The sequence below is a fragment of the Lissotriton vulgaris genome, chromosome 7 (genome assembly GCF_964263255.1).
Source record: "Lissotriton vulgaris chromosome 7, aLisVul1.2, whole genome shotgun sequence".
Taxonomy (NCBI): domain Eukaryota; kingdom Metazoa; phylum Chordata; class Amphibia; order Caudata; family Salamandridae; genus Lissotriton; species Lissotriton vulgaris.
In genome coordinates this window covers 1,305,933,040-1,305,959,404 of record NC_141695.1, presented here as the reverse complement: position 1 = coordinate 1,305,959,404, position 26,365 = coordinate 1,305,933,040, and the positions used below count along the sequence as shown (strand labels likewise).

General features: G+C 47.1%; 1 protein-coding gene across 1 annotated transcript in view; it reads left to right on the top strand.

Annotated features, from left to right (window-relative positions):
* LOC147703553 (extracellular calcium-sensing receptor-like) overlaps positions 1–26,365 on the top strand; it is a 299,497-nt gene that overhangs the window by 206,499 nt on the left and 66,633 nt on the right. The window contains exon 4 of the mRNA XM_086929515.1: positions 19,306–19,533. Within this exon, the coding sequence (XP_086785641.1) occupies positions 19,306–19,533 (228 nt within the window). The remainder of the gene's footprint in view (positions 1–19,305; positions 19,534–26,365) is intronic.

Genomic DNA, 26,365 nt, shown 5'->3' with positions numbered 1-26,365 from the left:
GTTGGAGTTGGCTGAGAGGTTGGTGAATTCCTTGACGATGTTGAATAATTCCTTGCTGTTGTGGGCGTTGCTATCAAGTCGGTCCTTGAGAGCGGCTTTCTTGGCATTCCTGATCAGTTGGTGGTGTATACGGGTGGAGTTTTTAAAGGCGTCCTTGGTGCTGGTGTTTGGGTCTTTTTTCCAGGCCTTCTCAAGGGAGCGACAGAGTTTCTTAGATTTCTTGAGATCATCGTTGAACCAAGAGGCCTTCTTGCTGCCTAGTTTGATTTGACGTTTTTTCAACGGTGCTAGGATGTCGGCGCTGTTTGATAGCCATTGGGTGAGGTTAATGGCTGCTTGGTCGGGGTTTGAGGAGTGGGCAGGGGGGTTTAGAAGAAGCGATGAGGAGATCTGGTCGATGTTGATTTTGTTCCAGTTTCTTCGCAGAGTGGGTTAAGGATGGTTGTTGGTTGTGGTCTTGTTGTAGGTAAAGTGAACGCAGCTGTGGTCCGTCCAAAGGAGAGCTGTGGTGTGGCTGAAGGAGACATGTTTGCTGGAGGTGAAGATAGGGTCGAGTGTGTGACCTGCGATGTGGGTGGGGGTAGTGACGAGTTGTTTAAGACCGAGGTTGGCGAGACTGTCCAGAAGGGCGGTGGTGTTGCGGTCGTTGTTCTTTTCAAGGTGAAAGTTGAGGTCTAACAACAGAATGTAATCCTCGGAGGGGAGGGCGTGTGGGGTGATGAAGTCCGTGATGTCCTCACTGGATTGTGCACGGGGTCCTGGTGGCCTGTAGAGGAGGGTGCCTCTGAGTGTGGTCTTGGGGTCGATGTGGATCTGAAAGTGAAGGTGTTCAGTGTTGGCGAGATTGACGTCTGAGCTGGTTGAGATGCGGATGGATTTCTTATGGACTATTGCGATGCCTCCTCCTGTTTGGTCGGTCCGGTCCTTACGGATGATCTTATAGCCTTCCGGGATGGCAATGGTGATGTCTGGGGCTGATGTGGAGGTCATCCATGTTTCTGTTAGGAAGGCGACATCTGGAGAGATGGTGTCTAGTAGATTCCAGAGGTCGATGGCGTGCCTGTTGACTGAGCGGGTATTGAGCAGGATGCATTGTAGGTGGTTGGTGTCAGGTATCGGTTTTGTGTTCGTGGATGAGAAGTTGTTCTTGGTGCCGTCGAACTTGCAGGAGTAGCAGGAAAAGGGTCCATGGATGTGTCCGGGAGCGGCTTGGACGCAGGTGGGGAGTCGGCGGGGGTTAAGGGCTGAGAGGATGGAGGCGTCGTATGAGATGCGGGAGGGGTGGGAGGTACAGGGGCCAGGGGGTCTGGCGCTGGGCGCGGTCCAGGCGCGGACGGGCGTAGACGGGCTTACCTTTGGCGCATCTTCGGCGCGACTGGGGCGCGATCGCTGCGCGTGAACGCTGCGCGCAAGAGCAACTGTCATATGTGGATGGTGGAAGGGGAGGGGCGAAGGAGGGTCAGCTGGGAGGCGGGCGGGCTGTGGAGGAGGTGCTACGAAGCAACAACAACAATGAAGATGGCGGCCCTCGCGTAAACTCGAGATAGGCAGGGTCACCAAATGCACAACAATTGCTGCAGACTACTAAGGCAATGCGGCGTGCAGTACAATATACAGTATGCAAACAAACACACCCAATACAATGAAAAACAAATAATGCGGGCTTCAGGCACAGCGCAGCGGTAAAAGTATTAAAAGCGATGCAGAAAGGTGTAATTGCAATCTAGAGGCACTCGTGCTATAGCGCTGTCCGATTATAGAGGCGCTATGCAGCTTTTGGCAAAGTTAGAGTAGGAGGCAGGGAGCACGGTATGATACCAGGCAGGAGCTCTTGTGGGGGAGCGACCGGTTCTGATAGCGCCAGAGGGGTCACAGCGCTAGCGAGGCTAGGAGCGAGATGTGTAGTCCGTGGGAAGGAGGGTCAGCTGGGAGGCGGGGCGGGCTGTGGAGGAGGTGCTACGAGGCAACAACAACAATGAAGATGGCGGCCCTCGCGTAAACTCGAGATAGGCAGGGTCACCAAATGCACAACAATGGCTGCAGACTACTAAGGCAATGCGGCGTGCAGTACAATATACAGTATGCAAACAAACACACCCAATACAATGAAAAACCAATAATGCGGGCTTCAGGCACAGCGCAGCGGTAAAAGTATTAAAAGCGATGCAGAAAGGTGTAATTGCAATCTAGAGGCACTCGTGCTATAGCGCTGTCCGATTATAGAGGCGCTATGCAGCTTTTGGCAAAGTTAGAGTAGGAGGCAGGGAGCGCGGTACGATACCAGGCAGGAGCTCTTGTGGGGGAGCGACCACTTCTGATAGCGCCAGAGGGGTCACAGCGCTAGCGAGGCTAGGAGCGAGATGTGTAGTCCGTGGGAAGGAGGGTCAGCTGGGAGGCGGGGCGGGCTGTGGAGGAGGTGCTACGAGGCAACAACAACAATGAAGATGGCGGCCCTCGCGTAAACTCGAGATAGGCAGGGTCACCAAATGCACAACAATGGCTGCAGACTACTAAGGCAATGCGGCGTGCAGTACAATATACAGTATGCAAACAAACACACCCAATACAATGAAAAACAAATAATGCCGGCTTCAGGCACAGCGCAGCGGTAAAAGTATTAAAAGCGATGCAGAAAGGTGTAATTGCAATCTAGAGGCACTCGCGCTATAGCGCTGTCCGATTATAGAGGCGCCATGCAGCTTTTGGCAAAGTTACTACTCAAGTGAAGTGTTACCTCCTCTCCTCCCTCCTGCCCAGGATGACCCATCAATATGAAGATAAATGCAGATGCAATTGTGTGTGCTGTGTTGTGGCTGTCTAGAGGGAATGTGCAAATTTAGCTATCTCACACAAGGGAGGGTCTCATTGGAGTACTACCTACCAGATCGAACCGTACTTCTTCACTGTACTTAAACTCACACTATGAACGGTGTGATAATAAAAGAAGAAAAAAGAAGGAGAAAGAGGAACTGGAAAGCACTACTGTCTTTTAGCAACACCATTGGAATGATCTAAAATCATTTTCAGTATTACAGTATATTACATGGAGGTGAGCATCAACATTTGAAAATAGTAAACATTACTTTGAACACCTGTATTGAGATGCTAGCAGGAGTTACCTAATTCCTGATACTGCAAAATCATCCGAAATTTTAGCGGTCAATAATTGATATGTCGAAGGATGCTACCAATTTGTCAAGTGCTGTATCCAACATCGCGATGAAATTGGCCACACGGGTAACACAGTAGTCTCAAGCTTGAAGAACCGAGCCTGTCAAAGAAATCGGGGGAGTCAACATTCGTAAAATAACTATGCATAAGCAAAATCTTATTCCCATGCCAAACTCCAGACATGATAACTCATCAGCTCTCATCAACAAACTACAGGTTTTAAAGATAATATTTACCTCCTTATAGGTCAGTATGGCTACATCTTGAGAATAGGAGGAGAATAGTTTTGAACCTCTACTCCTGGTGACACCTAGATATGCTGGTTCCATCTCATGTAGCAAAACTATATGAACGTTGTGCCTATTTGCAGAGGAAAAGGCATTCCTTGTTTTGCTGAAGTTGGTAAAATCTTTAACATTCAAGTACATCAGCATCAATGAATTGAACTGTAGAAAACAAATGCTGGAACTATGCCATGACCTAAGAACCCAGAGATTGGGTGACCCAGTACCCAAGGATAAATTCTAGCAACTGAATGTTACGCTGCACTCTGTGCAGATGGAGCCATTAGTTCCACAGCTATGTCAGAACATAGCCAGGAAATACCTCACGCCCTCCACACTTCACCTGGACTGAACTTAATGATATGCACAAATCCCTCTCATTTGTCTAACAGGCAGAATGGGAGAGTGTCAGGTAAAACATTGAAGAAGTACCAGCATCCTAAAAGTCTGAAACCAACATCCTTAAAGTCTGACACTCCCACCCTAATTCCAACTAGCAGTGAAATGACCAAAGCCAAACATGACATAGGAAAGCCAGGGAACAAGCCAAATGCTATGAGCCGTCATCAGCCACTGGAATCAAGCTATCCTGGCTGATGAGGGCTGAGTGCCCGAAACCGGTCCTAGGAATGCTTGTTTCCACTTCAGGGAGGACCTGGCTTGGCAGTTCTGGCTGGACTGTTCCCATAGGGCACAGGGTCAAGACTGATTTGCATATGGCTGGGTTCAAACTGGAATGGCATGGTGTGCAAACAAACTATGGATTTAGGCCCAGATCTCTGTACTGGGGTGAATGTATGACATTGTTCTGCAATCTGTCCATCAACTGTTGTTTTTGCACTTGCCACCCCGAGTGGGACGGGTATGCTCAGACGTGAGTCCTGTGCTCTCCATGCCACTGGAATATAGCTATCCTGGCTGATGAGGGCTGAACGCCCGAAAAAGGTCCTAGGATGCTTGTTTCCAGTCCACGGAGGACCTGGTTTGGCTGTTCGGGCTTGACTGTTCCCATGGGGCACAGGGTCAAAACTGATTTGCATAGGGCTGGGTTCAAACTGGAATGGCATGGTGAGCAAAAAAATGATGGATTTAGGCCAAGATCTCTGTACTGGGGTGAATGTATGATATTGTTCTGCATTCTGCCCATCAACTGTTATTGCATTTGTCACCCCGAGTGGGATGGGTATGCTCAGACGTGAGTCCCGTGCTCTCTATGCCACTGGAATAAACCTATCCTGGCTGATGAGGGCTGAAAGCCCAAAACTGGTCCTAGGGTGGTTGTTTGCAGTCCAGGGAGGACCTGGCTTGGCATTTCGGGCTGGACTGTTCCCATGGGGCAAATGTTCAAGACTGATTTGCATATGGATGGGTTCAAACTGGAATGGCATGGTGAGACAAAAAATGATGGATTTAGGCCCAGATCTCTGTACTAGGGTGAATGTATGACATTGTTCTGCATTCTGTCCATCAACTGTTGTTTTTGCATTTGTCACCCCGAATGGGAGGGTAAGCTCAGATGTGAGTCTTGTGCTCTCCATGCCACTGGAATCAAGCTATCCTGGCTGATGAGGGCTGAAAGCCCGAAACCGGTCCTAGGATGCTTGTTTCCAGACCAGGGAGGACCTGCCTTGGCAGTTCTGGCTGGACTGTTCCCATGGGGCACAGGGTCAAGACTGATTTGAGTCTGGCTCTGTTTAAACTGGAATGGCATGGTGAGCAAGAAAACGATGGATTTAGGCCCAGATCTCTGCACTGGGGTGAATGTTTGACATTGTTTTGCATTCTGTCCATCAACTGTTGTTTTTGCATTTGTCACCCCGAGTGGGACGGGAATGCTCAGACGTGAGTCCTGTGCTCTCCATGCCACTGGAATCAAGCTATCCTGGCTGATCAGGGCTGAAAGCCCAAAACGGTCCTAAGATGCTTGTTTCCAGTCCAGGGAGGACCTGACCTGGCAGTTCGTGCTTGACTGTTCCCATGGGGCACAGGGTCAAGACTGATTTTCCTATGGCTGGGTTCAAACTGGAATGTCATGGTGTGCAAATAAATGATGGATTTAGGCCCAGATCTCTGTACTGGGGTGAGTGTATGACATTGTTCTGCATTCTGGACATCAACTGTTGTTTTTGCATTTGTCACCCCGAGTGGGACAGGTATGCTCAGACGTGAGTCCTGTGCTCTCCATGCCACTGGAATCAAGATATCCTGGCTGATGAGGGCTAGAAGCTCGAAACCGGTCCTAGGATGTTGTTTCCAGTCCAGGGAGGACCTGGCTTGGCAGTTCGGGCTGGACTGTTCCCATGGGGCAGAGTCAAGACTGATTTGCATTTGACTGAGTTCAAACTGGAAGGGCAAGGTCAGCAAAAAAACGATGGATTTAGGCCCAGATCTCTGTACTGGGGTGAATGTATGACATTGTTCCGCATTCTGTCCATCAACTGTTGTTTTTGCATTTGTCACCCCGAGTGGGACCGTTATGCTCAGACATGTGTTCTGTGCTCTCCATGCCATTGGAATCAAGTTATCCTGGCTTATGAGGGCTGAAAGCCCAAAACCGGTTCTCGGATGCTTGTTTCCAGTCCAGGAAGGACCTGGCTTGGCAGTTCGGGCTGGACTGTTCCCATAGGGCACAGGGTCAAGACTGAATTGCATGTGGCTGGGTTCAAATTGGAAAGGTATGGTGAGCAAACAAATGATGGATTTAGGCCCAGACTCTGTACTGGGGTGAATGTATGACATGGCTGGGTTCATACTGGAATGGCATGGTGAGCAGAAAACGATGGATTTAGGCCCAGATCTCTGTACTGGGGTGAATGTATGACATTGTCCTGCATTCTGTCCATTAACTGTTGTTTTTGCATTGTCACCCCGAGTGGGACCGGCATGCTCAGACATGTGTTCCGTGCTCTTCATGCCATTGGAATCAAGTTATCCTGGCTGATGAGGGCTGAAAGCCCGAAACCGGTCCTCGGATGCTTGTTTCCAGTCCAGGGAGGATCTGGCTTAACAGTTCAGGCTGGACTGTTCCCATGGGGCACAGGGTCAAGACTGTATTGCAAATAGCTGGGTTCAATCTGGAATGGCACGGTGAGCAAACAATTGATGGATTTAGGTCCAGACTCTGTACTGGGGTGAATGTATGACATGGCTGGGTTCATACTGGAATGGCATGGTGAGCAAAAAAGCATTGATTTAGGCCCAGATCTCTGTACTGGGGTGAATTTATGACATTGTTCTGCATTCTGTCCATCAACTGTTGTTTTTGCATTTGTCACCTCGAGTGGGACGGTTATGCTCAGACTTGTGTCCCGTGTTCTCCATGCCATTAAAATCAAATTATCCTGGCTGATGAGGGCTGAAAGCACGAAACCGGTCCTAGGATGCTTGTTTCCAGTCCAGGGAGGATCTGGCTTGGCAGTTTGGGCTGGACTGTTCCCATGGGTCAGAGGGTCAAGACTGATTTGCGTATGGATGGGTTCATACTGGAATGGCATGGCGAGCAAATAAAACTATGGATTTAGGCCCAGATCTCTGTACTGGGGTGAATTTATGACATTGTTCTGCATTTTGTCCATCAACTGTTTTTTTTGCATTTGTCACCTCGAGTGGGACGGTTGTGCTCAGACTTGTGTCCCGTGCTCTCCATGCCATTGGAATCCAGTTATCCTGGCTGTTGAGGGCTGAAAGCATGAAACCGGTCCTAGGATGCTTGTTTCCAGTCCAGGGAGGATCTGGCTTGGCAGTTCAGGCTGGACTGTTCCCATGGGTCAAGACTGATTTGCACATGGCTGGGTTCAAACTGGAATGGCATTGTGAGAAAAAAATGATGGATTTAGGCCCAGATCTCTGTACTGCGGTGAATGTATGACATTGTTTTGCATTCTGTCCATCAACTGTTGTTTTTGCATTTGTCACCCCGAGTGGGACGGGAATGCTCAGACGTGAGTCCTGTGCTCTCCATGCCACTGGAATCAAGCTATCCTGGCTGATCAGGGCTGAAAGCCCAAAACGGTCCTAAGATGCTTGTTTCCAGTCCAGGGAGGACCTGACCTGGCAGTTCGTGCTTGACTGTTCCCATGGGGCACAGGGTCAAGACTGATTTTCCTATGGCTGGGTTCAAACTGGAATGTCATGGTGTGCAAATAAATGATGGATTTAGGCCCAGATCTCTGTACTGGGGTGAGTGTATGACATTGTTCTGCATTCTGGACATCAACTGTTGTTTTTGCATTTGTCACCCCGAGTGGGACAGGTATGCTCAGACGTGAGTCCTGTGCTCTCCATGCCACTGGAATCAAGATATCCTGGCTGATGAGGGCTAGAAGCTCGAAACCGGTCCTAGGATGTTGTTTCCAGTCCAGGGAGGACCTGGCTTGGCAGTTCGGGCTGGACTGTTCCCATGGGGCAGAGTCAAGACTGATTTGCATTTGACTGAGTTCAAACTGGAAGGGCAAGGTCAGCAAAAAAACGATGGATTTAGGCCCAGATCTCTGTACTGGGGTGAATGTATGACATTGTTCCGCATTCTGTCCATCAACTGTTGTTTTTGCATTTGTCACCCCGAGTGGGACCGTTATGCTCAGACATGTGTTCTGTGCTCTCCATGCCATTGGAATCAAGTTATCCTGGCTTATGAGGGCTGAAAGCCCAAAACCGGTTCTCGGATGCTTGTTTCCAGTCCAGGAAGGACCTGGCTTGGCAGTTCGGGCTGGACTGTTCCCATAGGGCACAGGGTCAAGACTGAATTGCATGTGGCTGGGTTCAAATTGGAAAGGTATGGTGAGCAAACAAATGATGGATTTAGGCCCAGACTCTGTACTGGGGTGAATGTATGACATGGCTGGGTTCATACTGGAATGGCATGGTGAGCAGAAAACGATGGATTTAGGCCCAGATCTCTGTACTGGGGTGAATGTATGACATTGTCCTGCATTCTGTCCATTAACTGTTGTTTTTGCATTGTCACCCCGAGTGGGACCGGCATGCTCAGACATGTGTTCCGTGCTCTTCATGCCATTGGAATCAAGTTATCCTGGCTGATGAGGGCTGAAAGCCCGAAACCGGTCCTCGGATGCTTGTTTCCAGTCCAGGGAGGATCTGGCTTAACAGTTCAGGCTGGACTGTTCCCATGGGGCACAGGGTCAAGACTGTATTGCAAATAGCTGGGTTCAATCTGGAATGGCACGGTGAGCAAACAATTGATGGATTTAGGTCCAGACTCTGTACTGGGGTGAATGTATGACATGGCTGGGTTCATACTGGAATGGCATGGTGAGCAAAAAAGCATTGATTTAGGCCCAGATCTCTGTACTGGGGTGAATTTATGACATTGTTCTGCATTCTGTCCATCAACTGTTGTTTTTGCATTTGTCACCTCGAGTGGGACGGTTATGCTCAGACTTGTGTCCCGTGTTCTCCATGCCATTAAAATCAAATTATCCTGGCTGATGAGGGCTGAAAGCACGAAACCGGTCCTAGGATGCTTGTTTCCAGTCCAGGGAGGATCTGGCTTGGCAGTTTGGGCTGGACTGTTCCCATGGGTCAGAGGGTCAAGACTGATTTGCGTATGGATGGGTTCATACTGGAATGGCATGGCGAGCAAATAAAACTATGGATTTAGGCCCAGATCTCTGTACTGGGGTGAATTTATGACATTGTTCTGCATTTTGTCCATCAACTGTTTTTTTTGCATTTGTCACCTCGAGTGGGACGTTTGTGCTCAGACTTGTGTCCCGTGCTCTCCATGCCATTGGAATCCAGTTATCCTGGCTGTTGAGGGCTGAAAGCATGAAACCGGTCCTAGGATGCTTGTTTCCAGTCCAGGGAGGATCTGGCTTGGCAGTTCAGGCTGGACTGTTCCCATGGGTCAAGACTGATTTGCACATGGCTGGGTTCAAACTGGAATGGCATTGTGAGAAAAAAATGATGGATTTAGGCCCAGATCTCTGTACTGCGGTGAATGTATGACATTGTTCTGCATTCTGTCCATCAACTGTTGTTTTTGCATTTGTCACCCCGAGTGCGACTGACATGCTCAGACGTGAGTCCCGTGCTCTCCATGCTACTGGAATCAAGCTATACTGGCTGATGAGACCTGAAAGCCCGAAACCAGTCCTAGGATGCTTGTTTCCAGTCCAGGGAGGACCTGGCCTGGCAGTTTGGGCTGGACTGTTCCCATGGGGCACAGGGTCAAGACTGATTTGCATATGGCTGGGTTCAAACTGGAATGACATGGTGAGCAAAAAACCGATGGATTTATGCCCAGAGCTCTGTACTGGGGTGAATGTATGACATTGTTATGCATTCTGTCCATCAACTGATATTTTTGCGTTCTATTATTAGTGTCATGGTCTCACCAGCTGCTCAACTACAGAAATGGATGAATGTTGTGCAAGGGAAAAAAGGGCAGTGCATAACTACGGATTGACTATTATGAAGCATGCATCATAAAGTTGGGTGAGTGGTCTTGAAGACACACCATTTTGGATGTTAAGTGCTAGAGGCACTCTTATGGTTTGACACCAAGTGATTGCCTTTGACTATCATGATTTTAATTGACTTTGTTGTTACATTATACCCTAGCATGAATGTAAGTTCTGCATATGCCTTGTTTCCTTTGAAGGTTTCTTTCGTGTTATCCTGCAGGAGAGGAGATCGTTGAACGTACCCTCGGAGACTTTCGTAAACTTCGCTGGGATAATGTGTGGGAAGTGTGCTTAATGCCTTTCAGATCAGTGATTGTTGTTGCCAGAGAAATGTGTGTAATGTACAGCTCAGTCTCGGAGTCAAAATACAGGGGCCTGGCCAGCTTCTGTCTTGACTTTGACACAGAATAGTAAAGACAGCTCGGTTTTCCATAACAGAAGAAAGGGGGCGAAGTTTCTAAAACCTTGGCCTTAGTTTGAGTAAAAGGTATTACAGGGCGGTGGATCTTTGCAGCCAGTGGAAGCTCATTTGTGGGGCAAATTTGTTGTCACAAAAACAAATCAGGGATATTAGTCCTGGCCGCGAGTCCCTGCCTGGCTGTCACAGGGCTCCTCCAGCTTGAGTTGGAAAGGATGTTGAGCGAACGACCGGTGAGGTGTTTTCTTTGAGTTTTGATAAATATATATAAATATTCTCCACTTTGTGACATTCCATTTTATGACACTCCACTATGCTCCACTCTATGACGCTCCACTCTATCCCATTCCAGTCTAGGACACTCTCCTCTGCTCTATGCGACTTTACTCCACTCAGTGCCACTCTACACCACTCCACTCTGTGCCACTCCCCTCGATGGCCATTATACTCTATGGCACTCCATGCTATTGTACACCACTCTACTCTACAACACTCTACTTCACCCTACACCACTCCAGTCAACAATACGGAACCCCTCTCTACGATACTCTATGCCACTCCACTCCACACCACTCTACTCCAGTCTATGCCACTCCACTCTGCGCCACTCCACCTTATGCCACTCCACTTTACGCCACTCCACTCTACTCTACAACACTGTACCCAACTTAACACCATTCTATATCAGTCCATCATATGCCACTGTACTCCACTCTATGATACTCAACTCCATTCTATGCCAAGAGAAGGAAGAGCAGAACTATGGATTTTTATTTCAGCAGACTGGATAACCGTCACCATTGTGACGGTGTAACTCATCCACCGAAATCTAAATCAGGCCCTTTGTCTTGGTCTAGAGATATACGAGGAGTTCTGTCCAGTTGTAATACAAATATGCTTGGGAAAAGCAAGTCAGCTTGTAAGAAGAAATGAGATTCAGTGCTCTCTTCTCTGGTCTCCAGTGGTAGGAAAGGGGGACAATTTGACTTTTCATGCCTTGAAAACAACTGGTCTAAATATGTGTGGCAGATTAATTCTACCATTGAAAGCACAGGGATTTCATGACTTTACAATATCTTTCACTGGGTGTAAGATGATCTTATTTGTAGATTGCAAGTAGATTGTGCAAGACAATGCCAGAAAACAAACTCTATTCATAACCACTTTGAAGTTATCATTAAAAATTGGCACGTGGAGTAATTGGAGTATGAGATAAGGTAGTCATACAGAACACCAGGCACACTTCCATAAATATCTCACTTTACCCTGTCAAATTGGGTGCCGATTCAAGTCAAGGAATTGCCTTGGATACAAGTGTACAATTCATGCCCCTGAAGTGTTATTTAAAGGTGTCTTTTTGGTGGGAACCATGGCCTTTTAAAATGTATGCAGAATCACGGTCTTCCCCCTTCGATTTAGGCTATAACCACAAGGCCAATTATAGTTATCAAAACGTTCTGGTGAGCCTTATTTAAATTTAAGAAGTAGGGAGTGATTTAGAGTTTGGAACAGAGGGTAATCATGCCCGTGGTTATGCCACTCTATGAAACCTGCAGTTACCCTGCATCATTTAGACTGCGGAGCATATTCATTTCTTACAGTAGAGTTTCAGCTGGCTTCTGCCTTCAGAAACCTTCAGCTGGTGGCCTGACCACCAGAGGGCCACCAGCACTTATGGCATTTTCATGAGCACAGTTGTGTCGCACTTGCACCACAAAACATGGTGCATGAGCGATGTAACCTGAAAATGTGAGTTATGGGGCTACGCAAGGCCACCTTGCGTGGCCCTGAATAGCCTCATAAATGTGGAGTAACGCAAGGCAGTGCAAATCTCTGTGTTGCATTACTTTGCCCTGGGAAGACTTTACATGGGCATTGTGTGGGTTTTCCGATGCATCTCTTGTGGATTTTGATGCATTCACAGATTTACCTGAACTGGTAAACCTTGGAATGCGCCAAAATGCTACGCCTTCCCAGGGGAGGCATAACAAGGAGAAATATCTTTATTTCTTCTGGTTGCTTCCTCCTTCTATGTGTGCTGCATTCTGCAGAGGAATATGCCTCAATGGATTGTTTTTGTGCAGGGAGGTGCCCCTTCATGCACAAAAATAATCCTGCATGCAACACAGGCACTCATGCACCATTGTACAGGGGCTCCTGCATTGGGAGCCACAACGGGGCCAGCGCAGGGACAAACGCTGGCATGAGCGGTATTTTCTTCAATATGGTGCATTCCTGTCCTTACCCAGTCGTGCATTCCTGCCCTTACCCAGTCGTGCTGTGCAGCGCAGCAAGGTGACTTGCTGTGCTGCATGAGTTTCCCATAATTATTCCCCTTAGTTACCTCATTACAGTCACTAAATAGGCACTTGGAATTACACTGCCATCCATCTGAAAGGTATTTTGGTACATCACAAGTGCACTGAAAAACCTGTTCCCTGCACACCACAGGATATCTTCCTAGTCCAGAAAGACTTCTATGACATAAGTGGCTCCCCCTTTAACCACACACACGCCACCAACAATACGTCTTACAGAAGCCTGTCTGTGTACTACAACCAAAAGGCTTACACCAGCTTGAACATCTAATGCAATTGACACCTACATTTAACAGCCTGGACACATCCTTCACAGTGATGCAGCATGATATTACTATCCTGGGTGCCCATTGGATTTCCAGATGGATGCAAGAACACAAATACCAAAACTGTTCTGCTAGTTAAATGACACTTTCATGCTTCCCTACTACCCTCCAAAAGATTACCGCAGTAATTTACTGAAGACTTAGTTGATGACATCTCATACCAATTCAGCTAGCCAACAGGAAAATGACCAGATAGTACTGTACATATGTCTGAACGGGTGAATCATTGAGAATGCTAGTGAGGTATTCAAACATCTCTGTATGTGTCTGTTCCAAGGGATCTGCAAGGTCTGAAGCCATGCACCTGCTACAGGTGTACTTACAGCTCTATAACATAGCGATTAACAGATGAATCCTGAATGACCATGGTCAGTGTATGCCAAGGCCACTGTCACAGCTATGCAGACAAGGACAGGTTTTGAAACTGCCTCAAAACCAGGTCCTTATGGGCTGGGTTATTTCTCTTAGGGAATGGGGGTATGGGACATTTTTTCTTCCACTGCCTTCCCTGTCGGGGCATTTGTGGTCTTTTAAACACAGCCAATGGTATGAGGCTGAATGTGAAAGGGCTATTTATTGATCATTTTTAAGCGCGAACATCTTCAAGTTTACCTGGGTGCCATCCAGCCCAGCCATGCATTTCTTGTTTCAGAGCTACACAAGCTCACCAAAGCACTCAGCAGCTACTCTGCTGTGAGCTAGGTCTGTGTTAGAAACGGGGTAGCGTGGTGCAGAGCCGGTGGGCCGAACTCCCGAGGAAATGTGTGAAGCATAATAACTTTTGTATTATGTAAAACACAGTATAATCACAGTAACCTCTGCACTGCGCCAACTGGCGCCAGGTCAATATTTACAGGGGGTTATATACAGGACAGCGCCAATCGGGCTGCTGCCAGAACCATCGCCATCACAACTAGAATAAATGTAAAGTCCATCAGCATTAGGACACATTGGCATTAGGTCTAAAAGGAAATCATGTTTGCCGGTCAGGAGGCCTCACCTTAGGCCTAAAGACGTCGTCAGGCATTGGGGAAAGAGCATTAACATTGAACGCAAAGCCATCATCAGCCAGCCTTAGGGGAAAGACATTATCATTAACATAGAGCATTAGGCCGGAACAACTGCAGTAGGCATTGACCTGTGAACATCACATTAAACATGCGAATTAGCATTGGTATATAAACTGCAATGAAAACATCATGGCATCACCATAGGCAGAATCACATGCAGTAGGCATCGCCATGAGTCCTAACACCTCAGGCTTTATCAGTAGACAAGAAAACAGTAGGCATATAACAGCAGGCATGAAAAACTCATTATGCATCAGAACCCATAAGGCCTAGTACATTATGCATAAAACCACCGTCAATGTGCGCATTCCCTTAGCATAAACAACACATTATGCATGTAATTAGCAAAAAACACAATTTTCATTAGGCCTAGAATGAAACTAGCATGGCATGAATCCAAGTGGGCCTGTGGACATAACCAAGACGTCAGGCATCAAATCAGCACTGCAACCATTAAGGAAGACATTAGGCATGAATAGATTAGCCCTAAGAATACATTAGCATGGCAACCCTGAGTGGAAAGCAGTAGGTAACGATATGGGCCTAAAGACATTATCAGTAGGCATATACAAGAGCATACATCACATTAGGCATGAATATGGCCATTGGGCATCACCAGATTCATTGTGCATCTCACCACTGCGAACATTAGGGAAGAACATTAGCGTAGGGGTGCATCCATTGTAACCCCAAACATCATTACCCACACTGCAGGTTAGTCTCTGGCATCGCAGCGCCTAGGGAGCCCCCTCCTGGGGCCCTCAGATTACCAATGCCCCCAACGCTGCACCTCCCCACGGTCCTGCGGGGTGCAGCTGTCAAAATCAGTCCTGCCACTTCTAGGGGGCTCCGCTCTGGCAATAACGTGGGGAGTCCCACAACCCTCCTTGGGGGGGTTGAAATACAGCACACAGGAAAGTAGCGCCCACGCTCCTCACCTCCTTCTGGGGCAAAGCTGTAGCGCTCACAAGGTGCTAGACAGCAAGCAGAGCACAGTCAATGGGAATATAGCACTCTGGCAGCACAGCGCAGCATGACTCACACACCTTCTTCTCCTAGGCAGGGGCTCACAAGGCGCTAGATGGCTCACAGTCCCAGAGCCCCACCCGAGGGAGTAGCGCCCATGCTCCTCACCTCCTTGGAGTGCATGCATCCAGAAGATAGCGCTCACGGGGCGCTAGGCGGCCAGGAAGTTCTTAGGGGCTTGGATAGCGCTGCACCCCTCACAAGGCGCTAGGCAGCAGGAAGAGCCCAGTCACTCCAAATATAGCACCCACGAGGTGCTAGGGGAACATGCAGGGGACTCCCTCACCAGACATCAGCTGCAGGATCCACGCTCCTCCTCTCTTTGGGGATGGAGATATAGCACTATGACAGCACTGCACTGTAGGCGTCAGCTCCTCCTCTGGCAATCAGGAAAATATTGCCTCCCAAGCGCTAGGGAGCTGGCGAGGATCCAGAGCCCCACACAAGAAAGTAGTGCCCACACTCCTCACCTCCTGGGAATACAGGCAGTCAAAGTATAGCGCTCACAAGGCGCTAGGGCAGCAGAGCAGGCAGGCCAGGCTGGGCAAGATCAGCAGATAGTGGGCACTCATCAGGACAGCAGCTCCTAGAAGCAGTCATCTCCCATAAAGTGGAACTCCTTCTGACATAGAAGTCTTCACTCCAGCAAAGGCTCTCACTGGCCCTGTGGACAGCAGTGGGGTACAGATGGGCTCAGGGGCCAGCACACTGGCCCTTGCGGCGGTACCTCCTGGCAGAGTGTCCCCTCTCAGTCAAGTCCACCCTCAGTCTGAGCACATGGCATCTCTACTGCTCTACATATAAACCCCTCCTCCCACCTACCAGAAAGGGCTGGAAGCTTCTAGAAGGTCCCTGGCAGTTCGAGCTTCAAATGGCACGTCGGGAAGTGTAGAGCACCTTGTCACTTCAAAGACTAGACCGCCAACCCAACTCAGGCAGGCGGCACAAGCAGACAGAAATGGCGTTCATTTTAAATGTAGCATTTCTTCACAACAGTACAAATAAATCTGCGCACGCCATTGCGCAGCAGGAATTTTCTCACACATGGTCAACGGCTAGGGGGAAAAGCAAAACATTTTAGGGAAAAAGGGCCAAGTCCAAGAGTCTATTTTTAAATTCATTGACTTCTGGGCTTCAGTTTTTTGTTGTTTACTGCTTGCCACATATGTTATGATCTTTTTGAAAAGGGGATGGAACTTCTAGGGATAATTTGTACTCTGAAGCCCTTCTTTACTAGGATTTGATGTAGTGGTAAAGAATTTGATGTAGTGAAAGGGGAGAAATGCACTGTATTTGTGCACTGCGATGTGTTTGTGTCTTTTCTCCCTGCGCTGGTGCCATTTTGGCTGCCCAGCTGCAACACAGGCACCCTTGCACCATGGTATAAGGGTGCCTGTGTCATCAGCAAGATTGTTTTTGTGCAGGAAGGGGCACCTTTTTCCCTCTTTCTATATGTGCTTCAGAATGCAGCATAGAGAGAAAGAGGAAATAATGAGGAGAAATAAAGTTATCTTTCCTCGTTACGCCTCACCTCTGGAGGGATAAGGAGTTAGCGCTTCCCCAGGTTTACATGCTCTTGCAAATCTGGTGCAGTATTAAAATCTATGGGTGTTTTGTGCGAAAACCCACCATAATGCCCATGGAACGCCTCCTGAGTTTAGAGTAAGGCAACGCAGCGATTTGCACTACCTTACCTTACTCCATATCAATGAGGCCATTCAAAGCCACTCATAGTGGCTTTGTGTGGCCTCATAGATATGATTTTGTAATCTTTGTCTCCAGAGTGTCACAAAAAGTGATGTTCCAGCAGTGCAGGGAGCTCATAAATAAGCCACTGACTTTCAGGTCTGTAGAGAAAGCAGCTGAGGACTACTTGACCTCCATATGCCACCATCTTTGAAGTGAAAAATTATTCTTTTATGACCGTTCATAAGAGCAGAACCATTAAGATGTCTGACTGCCAAGAGCCTTTACAATAATGACTAGCGATTAACTTTTTTAGTGGTTGCACTTTTTATTTTTTTAAGAAACCTAGATTTTGTGAAATGTTTCTCATAGTAGGTTTAAATAAAACCAGTGCAGCAAGTTATCTTGCTGCTCTGCATGATTGGGAATGGACAGAAATGCGCCATACTGAACATTATACACAGTGCTTAATTTGAGCCAGTGGTTTCTAGTGGCCTGCACTGCCAATTAATTGTCAAAACTGGCACTAAAGACAGTCGGCAACTCAGTGTCACTGTCTCTTGAATTTTGAGATGAGCACAACAGCTGTTTATTAATTCAATACACAAAAAAAATACTTAATACCTTTGGACCAAATCACTGATCTTTCCCCTCTCTGGTCCCCCCCGAGGATTCCTTCGCGATGCCCGGCCTCGGTTGTCACTGAAGGGTTTAAATACCTGGGGGTGTATGTGACCAGGGACAGAGTAGAGTTCTTCAACAGGAATCTAGAGCCCATCCTGCGAGCGGTTGGCCTTGGATGTCGCCCATTGGAGCTCCTTGCCTCTTTCCTTGATGGGATGCGCTGCACTATTCGAGATGCTGGCATTGCCCAGATTGCTTTATATACTACAAAACCCACCCTACCCGATCCCTGGTGGAGTCTTCAAACGCATCTCCTCGTCACTACGGACTTTGCTTTGGGACGGGGGAACCCGAGGATAGCAATGCGTAAGCTGACTAGGGGGGTATACAACGGGGGCTGGCCCTCCCGGACGTGCAATTATATTACTGGGCCTCACAGCTGGTGGTGGTTAATGATTGGGTCTATGCCTCAGAGCCGGCTTACGAGGTGGATAGACATGTTATGCCTGGGGGCAACTGCGAGTTTCTCCTGTACACAAGAAGGCGTCGGAAGGACCTCCCGGCACACACGGGGGGTGATCCAATGTTGGATGGAAGCTAATACATTTCTGATGTTTTTATATATTGCTACTGATCTCTGCTGTACATTCTATTAGACCTTGAGCGTTATCAATAAAAAGAGGTTTAAAAAATTAAAAAATAAAAATACCAACACCTATCACCCAGGCCGCTTTTATAGCTTTGGGGACCTGGAAATTCAACACTTTTAAGAGTGTGATGATTAGTACTAGTTGGTGAGCTTATTGGCAACTCGGGCAGGGGCAACAGGTGGTGCAAACTGCAGTGGCCTACTGATGAGGGCCCTGGCACTTATTGTTTTACAAATTAAGCACTGATTATATGAAGTATTCCTGTCATTTACCAGTGCTGGTGCACAATATGCTAACTAGTAATATATGACGTTACAACACAAACAATTGCAACGCATGCTTTTACATTGCGGTTTTTACATCGCAACTACCATTACATCGCATGATTTCACAACGCATGCCATTACAATGCATTTTCAAATACTACCATTACAACGCATTCCATTAAAATGCATTCCTTTACAACACATACCATTACAATGCATAATACTATTAGGGCAACAGTAGGGAAAGTGTTGGGTTGTTTAGGGGAAAATTACTGTTTCCACTCCAGTGAGTACAACAGTAGGGTAAGGGTTGGATAGTGTTGGGGTAAAAATTACTATTCCCATCTACCCAAAACCCATACTCACCCTAAAACAAAACAATCTCCATTACTTACCTCATAATGAGTTGTAATGGCATGCGATGTAAAGGCTGTTGTGTTGTAACAGTTGAGTTGTATAAGCTGTGCAATGCAATGACTGCATTGTAATGGATGTTTCCTGCTAACTAGCGCCAATGCAGGCACCTTGGCGGAAGGGCGCCTGCGTCGTAGCAGGATTGTTTTTGTGCAGTAAGGGACAACTTCCGACACCAAAACAATCCCCTGAGGCATTTTCCTGTCTCTGCAGAATGCAACACATAGAAAAAGGAAGTAACAAGGCGAAATAAAGATATTTCTTCTCGTTATACTTCACCTGAGAGCAGTAGCATTTTTATCCATTCCCAGGTTTACCAGTGTTGGTAAATCTAGGAGTGCGCCAAAATCTATGGGTGGATGAGTGGGAACACCCATGCTCCACCCATGTAACACCTTCCCAGGGCAGAGTAACACAACACTGCGATTTCCACTGCATTGCGTTACTCTGGATTTATCAAGTCATGCAGGGTCACGCAAGGTGGCCTTAGTTGGCTTGATAAATGAGACTTAGGTTTTGCTCATTCTTGCGCCTACATGCAAGGGTGACGCAAAACGTTCACAAATATGCCCTTAAACTACAAGAAGAGACTGTCATAAAATAATAGATTTTCGATTCCTGTTTTAGCTTTTGCACTATCTGAAAAATGTTCGCACAAAGAATTCAGCGGGCAAAGAGGTGTCCTTTGACAGAAATGGAGATGCTCCACCACTCCTGGATTTTGTACACTGGCAGATGACTTCGAAGGACACAAGCAGGTTTCTGAAAGTGGGCATCTTTGATTCGAGTGCACGAAGAGGCCAGAAGCTTATCATCAACAGCAGTGCCATAGAATGGAGTGGACCTTCTCATAAGGTAAGAACAATCAAGAGGATGGACTAACTGCAAAGTAGTTTTTTCATGTTGCTTCCACCAATTTATGGCACTCTGAAAACACAACAGGCTAGTGGGGTAACAAGACCTATATGAAATCAATTATTATTAATATATGAGTTTAAGTAATGAAGGAGAAGAAGGCAATACAACTAATCCATTGTGGCTGACAGTGTGCAAAGATGCAAACATATTCAATAGTTTGTTTATTTGTCTGCTATTGCTAGAGTTTGTGGCTTCTCTATCTTTCCACCACACTAAAATGACTGCGTGCTTCACTTGAAAAGGAAATCAGAACATTTTGGTAAATTATAATATTACTATATACGTATTAAATATTCTGGTGGAATGATTTGTTTTGAATTTTTAGGAGCTTGTTAGAGGGACTTGATATCTTTACCAATCTTGACCACATGAGGATGGAGACCCCCTTCTAATAAACTTGGCCTGTCCACGACCTGGTCGCTTACTGCTTTTTGATTCCTCTGCCCGAGCCCATCATCTCTCCAAACACCAAGACAAGAACCTGGAAAATAGCCACAGGTGAGACCTGTGAATCAGAGCTCATCAAAGAGCCCTACCACCTTATGTTTTAAATTACTATTGCCACCAGCAACTTCAACATGTGGCTCGTCAATGCAGCCAACGCCCTCGTCCCCTTAGGAGACCGCCGGGAATCCTGCAGAAACTTGCACTCGAATAGGTGCATTAAGGACCCAGGACTGCTCAAGCACCATTATAAGCAGCTAAAATCCCATTGGTGATGCTCCTACTCAGACCCAGACAGGAGAACATATAAATCAGCACCACACAGCTATCATTCAGACTTTTTTTTTCAAATTATTTTTATTGCAGATACAAAGAAAATTACCAGCATAGTATGCATATCTCAGCCGTCCCAGACGCGGGAGAGTCATTATGTAGAACACAGTGTTTCACGGCCATTCAGCCCACACCCCGGAGGTCGGGCGGCGTTTGTACGTTTCGTGCTGAGGGCATACCAGCGGAGCTGATATTGGCAATCTGCTTTTTCTGTTTGAGTTTAGTCCCCATTAACTCCCCGCCCCCACCCCCCCACCCCCAACTGTTCAACTGAACTGCCGCAAATGTGACTGTCTTGTGCCGAGCCACGTCTTACACCTTGGGTTGCTTTCGAAGCTTATTCTCCGGTTACATTTACATACTCATGTGCAACCCTTCCACCCCCGTCCCACCCCTCCCCCCACACAACCGCATTCTTTAGCATTTCTTTGTCACAACCTGTTCTCAACTTCCCGAGGTACCTCACAGAGGGGTTTACAGTGAACACAGTTGCATTTTCATGACACATTTACGGTTTCGCTCCTCCCCTTCCCTCCGGTGCCCTCCCTCACTGCCCCCCCTCCAATCCATGATACTGTCTCCACTTGGCCCACACTCTATGGAATTTTTTGGGACACCCTCTCGCCTTATATGTCACCGTTTCCGCTGCCATATAGAGGTCTAGCCCCCGTCTCCATTCCTCAATATTCGGCGCTTCTACGGCCCCCAATATTTTGCTATGTCTCTTTTGGCAACTACCAACGCTAGTACCAAGAAAATAAGCAGAGGTCGCGGTAGGTCTACTTCGTTTGTCATGCCCAATAGGGCCAGCTTAGGCTCCGGCGTAAGTTCCACCCCTAAAACTTCCCCAAGTTCAATAAAAATGTGTGACCAGTAGGTTTGTATGTTTGTGCACCCCCATATGGTATGATAGAAGTCCCCTTGCTGTCGGCAGCACCTAAGGCACGCTGGGTCGCTTATTTTCCCCATCTTAAGGAGACGTACTCTGTCGAAATACATCCTATGGAGCACGTTTAACTGAATGAGACGTAGCCTAGATTTGATCGCTACTTCTCGAGGTTGCATGAGGACAATCTCCCAGTCCAGATCCTCCATCACCCCCACATCTGCCTCCCATGTGCCCCTTAGTTTCGTTAAGTCACCCAGCATATTATTAGTCAGGGTTTTGTAAGTGAGGGAAACCGCCTTGCCCACTATGTGTTCCTGGAGGAGTCCGCCCTCCAGTGGTGCGTATTCAGGTATTTCCGTAAGTGTGATGTTTTGTGCCCTCCAGGCATGGCTCAGCTGCGTGTATTTAAACATTTGTGAATGGTGTAGCCCGAATTCAGTCCGAAGTGCCTGGAATGACTTCAATTCACCCCTGGAGATTACGTCACCTATGTTTGATATTCCGATGTCGTCCCACCGTTGGAAGCCCCTGAGCTTACCGAGTTCTGTCAGCCACTGGCAGTGCCATAACGGTGTTTGTCTGGTGGGTTTCCCTTCCCATCCCGTACGTTTGGTGGCCTGCAGCCAAGCTTTCAGTGTGATTACCGTCGCAGGTAGGAGCGACTTCCTCACTTTACCACCGTATAGATAATACAGTATGTTTTTGGGTTGCAGTTTATATCTTTCGAGTGCATATGTCGGGTCGTCCGCCGGGACATGAATCCAGTCATTTATCGGAGTCAGGTGTTCCGCCCAGTAATAGGCCTCTAAAATAGGTAGGGAGATTCCCCCGCTATATTGGTGTCGTTGAGCTATCATTCAGACTTAAGACAAGACAAGCAAGGTGCATCTCCCTGGTTGCACACATCGACCCATCACTCTATGCACATACATGTCTAACTTTTTGAAAACAATATTAAGTACATATTTGACAATATCCAGCACCTCCTCTGAACCCTGTAGATTTCATCACCATTCCATCCACTACCACATCGGGGGCATATCTGTCCCTCCTTTCTCTGACAAACTCAGTGGATAACACCAAAAATATGCAATCCATACAATCTGGCTCTCCCGAAGATCTATGCCCTCAGTACATCATCAAATATGGTCATGAATTCATAGGCTCTACCCTCACTAGCCTCTTTAATATTTCTCTTGCATCTGCATTCTACACTACCAAATTGAAACAGGCCAATGTCCTGCCCCTTCTCGTGGAACAATTTGATGACCCTAACGCTTTAGTAAACTTTAGATCAATTTCTCTTATTTTTCAGACAAATTTCTCGAGTAACTCTCAAACTTACAACTCTCTAGCTGCCTTGAATTCCATCAATCCAAAGCAATCACACTTCCTCCTCCTGATATTTCTCTATCAGATCATATTCATAAGTAATTTTCTTCTACCAGACAGCTGTGGTAATTTGTTTTTCAGACTATGATTCTGTCTCTCTTTACTTTAGTATTTCTCAGTACTTACTGTCTAGACTTCAAGTTAATAAGGACCACATCTTCTTGGACTTCCTCACCACTCATATAGTTCTGCCAGCCTCTGTTCTTTGCACTGTCTCCCACTGAAAAACGTAGGGGCATATTATCAAGACAGGCAATAAGATTATCACCGCTTTAGCGGCAGAAAACTGCCGCTAAAGCGGTGATAATTGGCTTGATAATATGTTTTATGGAATTCCAATCGAAGCTCATGTTAGATGTCCTTCACATTCAACATGAGCTTCAATTGGAATTCCATAGAGCATATTATCAAGCCAATTATCGCCGCTTTAGCCTGTCTTGATAATATGCCCCTTAGTCTTAGGGGCTTTGTATGATGCACAACAAAGTTCGGCTTTCAAATCCATCTAGAGAGCTCTAATCATCCACCACCATTTTGTTGTGTCTGTTTGTGATGGCGGATGATCCTTTTCTTTCCTTGTCCTTAAAGCCTATAATCAAATTTAATTTTCTCTTCAATCACAGTTCAAATATTTCCTCTTCTATAGACAACTTAAGACTATTCTATTTCGGTTATAATTCTATTGTATGTTGATTGCATCTGTATTATCCCTCAGTACCAGGATGTCCCATTGGGTAACAATGCACATTGCTAAATTATATCATCATTTTCATTATCATCATTCCCAAGTAGGGAGAACTGGCCACTCTGGGGACATCAAAATATGTGACAGTGTAGGATATATGCCTGCGACTGGGCCTTAGTTTTACTGCAGGTGGAAAATTATTTTTGAAAGGGGGATCATTTCTGGACATTTAGGTCCGTGCTGCGAGCCCCACGCCAACCACAGAGGCCGCCACCACCCCGGCAGTCACCATGCCTCCCGCACCGCCTCTCATCAGTTCCCCGCTTCAGGCCGCAAAGCTGGGGTCTCGCGCAGCTCGTAGACGCTGATGTCCTCGAGCCTCTGGCCGCCACACCCCCTCCTTTATGCAGTCTCTCAGATATGCGCCAGGCCTCGCAGCGTAGGTGAGCCCAGGCACCAAGTCTCCACTGCGCCCCTGCTCCCCGCTGATTATCCGTCCAAGCCCCATTCCCTCAGGCACCACAAGTTCTATGATGGCGGCCGCTGCGTGCTAAGTATTTCGCCGGGTCCTCCCCCTCTCTGCAGCACCGCTTGGCGCGGGATCCCTCAGCTTGACTTCGTCCGTCACCGGGCGCTTCTTCAGGATGAAGGCACCTCAGGACCCCTTCCGGACCACCCAGCTGCCAGGTGTCTTCAACGTCCCTCGGCCATTATTGTCACTTTCACTCTGTGGGAGTCAGCCATTACCGCCAAGGCTGCCCAAGCAGCGACGCATCAAAAGGGGTCGGCGGGATAACCCACCGAGTCGCTGCTCCAGCCGAGTCTCTCCTAGTAGGTAAGGAGTAGGTAAGGAGTGAGATACTGTTCATTTCTTCAATTTCTGGATATGGATGGCAGCAGATATTGAAGGATTTGTATCTGGGATTCAGGAGCCCTCTCAGGCAGCAGCCATTCTCCTTGGCTTCTAGCCACGCCCCGTTTAGGCATTTTCAGTTGACATTAAGTAGGCATAGGATTCTTCTAAGAGCATAGGCGCTTATTTATAAGCCGATTGCGCCACCGATGCATCACTTTTTGTGATGCACTGATGGCACAGGATCAAGGTCCAGATTTTCCAGGCAGCAACTAAGGCACTTTTCTTTGGCTTAATGCTGCCTTGTAAACATTGTTCCCTTTAACACACTTTTCTGCATTAAAGGAGTGGGCAATGGGTACGCTGGGGTGTTCCCAGCAACATCCATGGCTTTTTGACACTGCCCCTGACTTACAAGAAATTGTAACTCTTAGGCAGTGGCAAACACTTACACCTCCCCAGGGGAGGCATAAGAGAGACACAACGAGGAGATATATCTTTATTTCTCCTCGTTTTTCCTATGTCTGTGTGTGCTACCTTCAGCAGCACACATAGAAAGAGTAAAAAGCCTGTTGTGATTGATTTTTTGCAGGAATTATTCTCTTTCTGTACAAAAATAATCATCCCTGCAATGCAGACACCCTTGCATCATGGTACAAAGGTGCCAATGTTGGTGCACAGTAGCCCATTGTGCAACAGTGCAAGGGAAAAGGGCAGGAAAGCACTGTATCTCATATATACTGCAAATTCCTGCCCTTTACATTTACCTTAGGGCATTGCAGCAGGAAGGCCTGCTGTGTTGCCCTATGGCAAAAACTCATAAATGAGGCCCTAAGCATCGAAAATAGAGGAAGGAGTTACTCCTGTTTCTGATGGGCTAGAAAGAACGAACAGGGCCTCATGGTGTGTGTGCCAATCTCTTGGGCCACAGACTAAGGCACAGTGTGAACATTGAGTTGCTGAATTAGTGTTTGTACCTCCTTTTCTTTAGGGCTGTGGTCAAATAGGTATTTAGCCTGCTCTAATTTGCTTCTAAAATAATGCAGATAAGTATTGATGCACTGTACGTGTCTTCATATATGTAACTTGAATATGTATATATCTTCAGGTATGTTGATGTCAAGAATGGTGAATGCATACTTACCTATGAATACTGATCGTACATTATTTTTTGATTGATTTGTGAGTTGTAAAGCGCAAAATCATACCTGAGGGCGTGGTGCTGTAGAGGCGGTCATAGCTACGGAGTTGTTGGGAGTTTTTTCAGATACCCTGATATCTCCTAGTACTGAGAGAAGAACCAGGTGTTCAAGGCCTTTCTAAAAGCAAGGAAAGAGGGAGCAGCTTTTAGTATCAGTGGTAGGCTGTTCCAGAGCAAATCTGTGGTCCTGAAGAAGCTCTTTTCAACCCAGGTAGTCCTCCTAAAAGGGGGGGATTGTCAGGTACGCTGCAGAGCCTGAACAAAGCGTCCTCTCTGTGACATACCATTTGAGCTGATCCTTGATTTGGACTGGTCTCAGTCCATGCAGTGATTTGTATGCCATGCAAAGAGCCTTAAACCTGGCATGTTGCTATCGAGTTTTCTTGTAGCATGATATTTTTGTGTGATGATATTCCAACATAGAGTCACTAACTGGCTGCAGTTAATCAGGGAAAATGATATTTTAAAGTTTCAGGTAACCTGGGCTACCAGAGATTTTGGTATGGTTTGGGCCTCCTTTTTGTGTGGTAAATTCCTTGTTAAATACTGTCCTGCCCTGCATTGCGGTGCTTTGATTCACACAATCTTGAATGCCTCGTCGACTACTGGCTTGGCACATTTTTTCAAAGTAGTATGTTCTGGCCTTGTGACCTCGTTTCAAACTATATTTGGTGTGATCCCTTTTCATTTGATTTTCTCGAGTGTATTCAGCGGTTTGCGGCTGCTCCTGGCTTTAGTCGCTGGCATTCTGCTACTAGTTTGTTTACTAAAAAATAGATGCACAGTTTGTGCCCCACAATGACCTGCCTCGGCTGCACCAAATCCGTAACCAGATGCAGGAATATTATGGATCGCTGCCTCTGGCTACTCTGAGTGTGGCGTATAATTTGTCCTTCTGGTACTCCTTCTTCACTTGCGTGCAGCCTGTATTCCATTGCCTGAAGTGTGGATTTGAATGGGCCCTGGATTTGT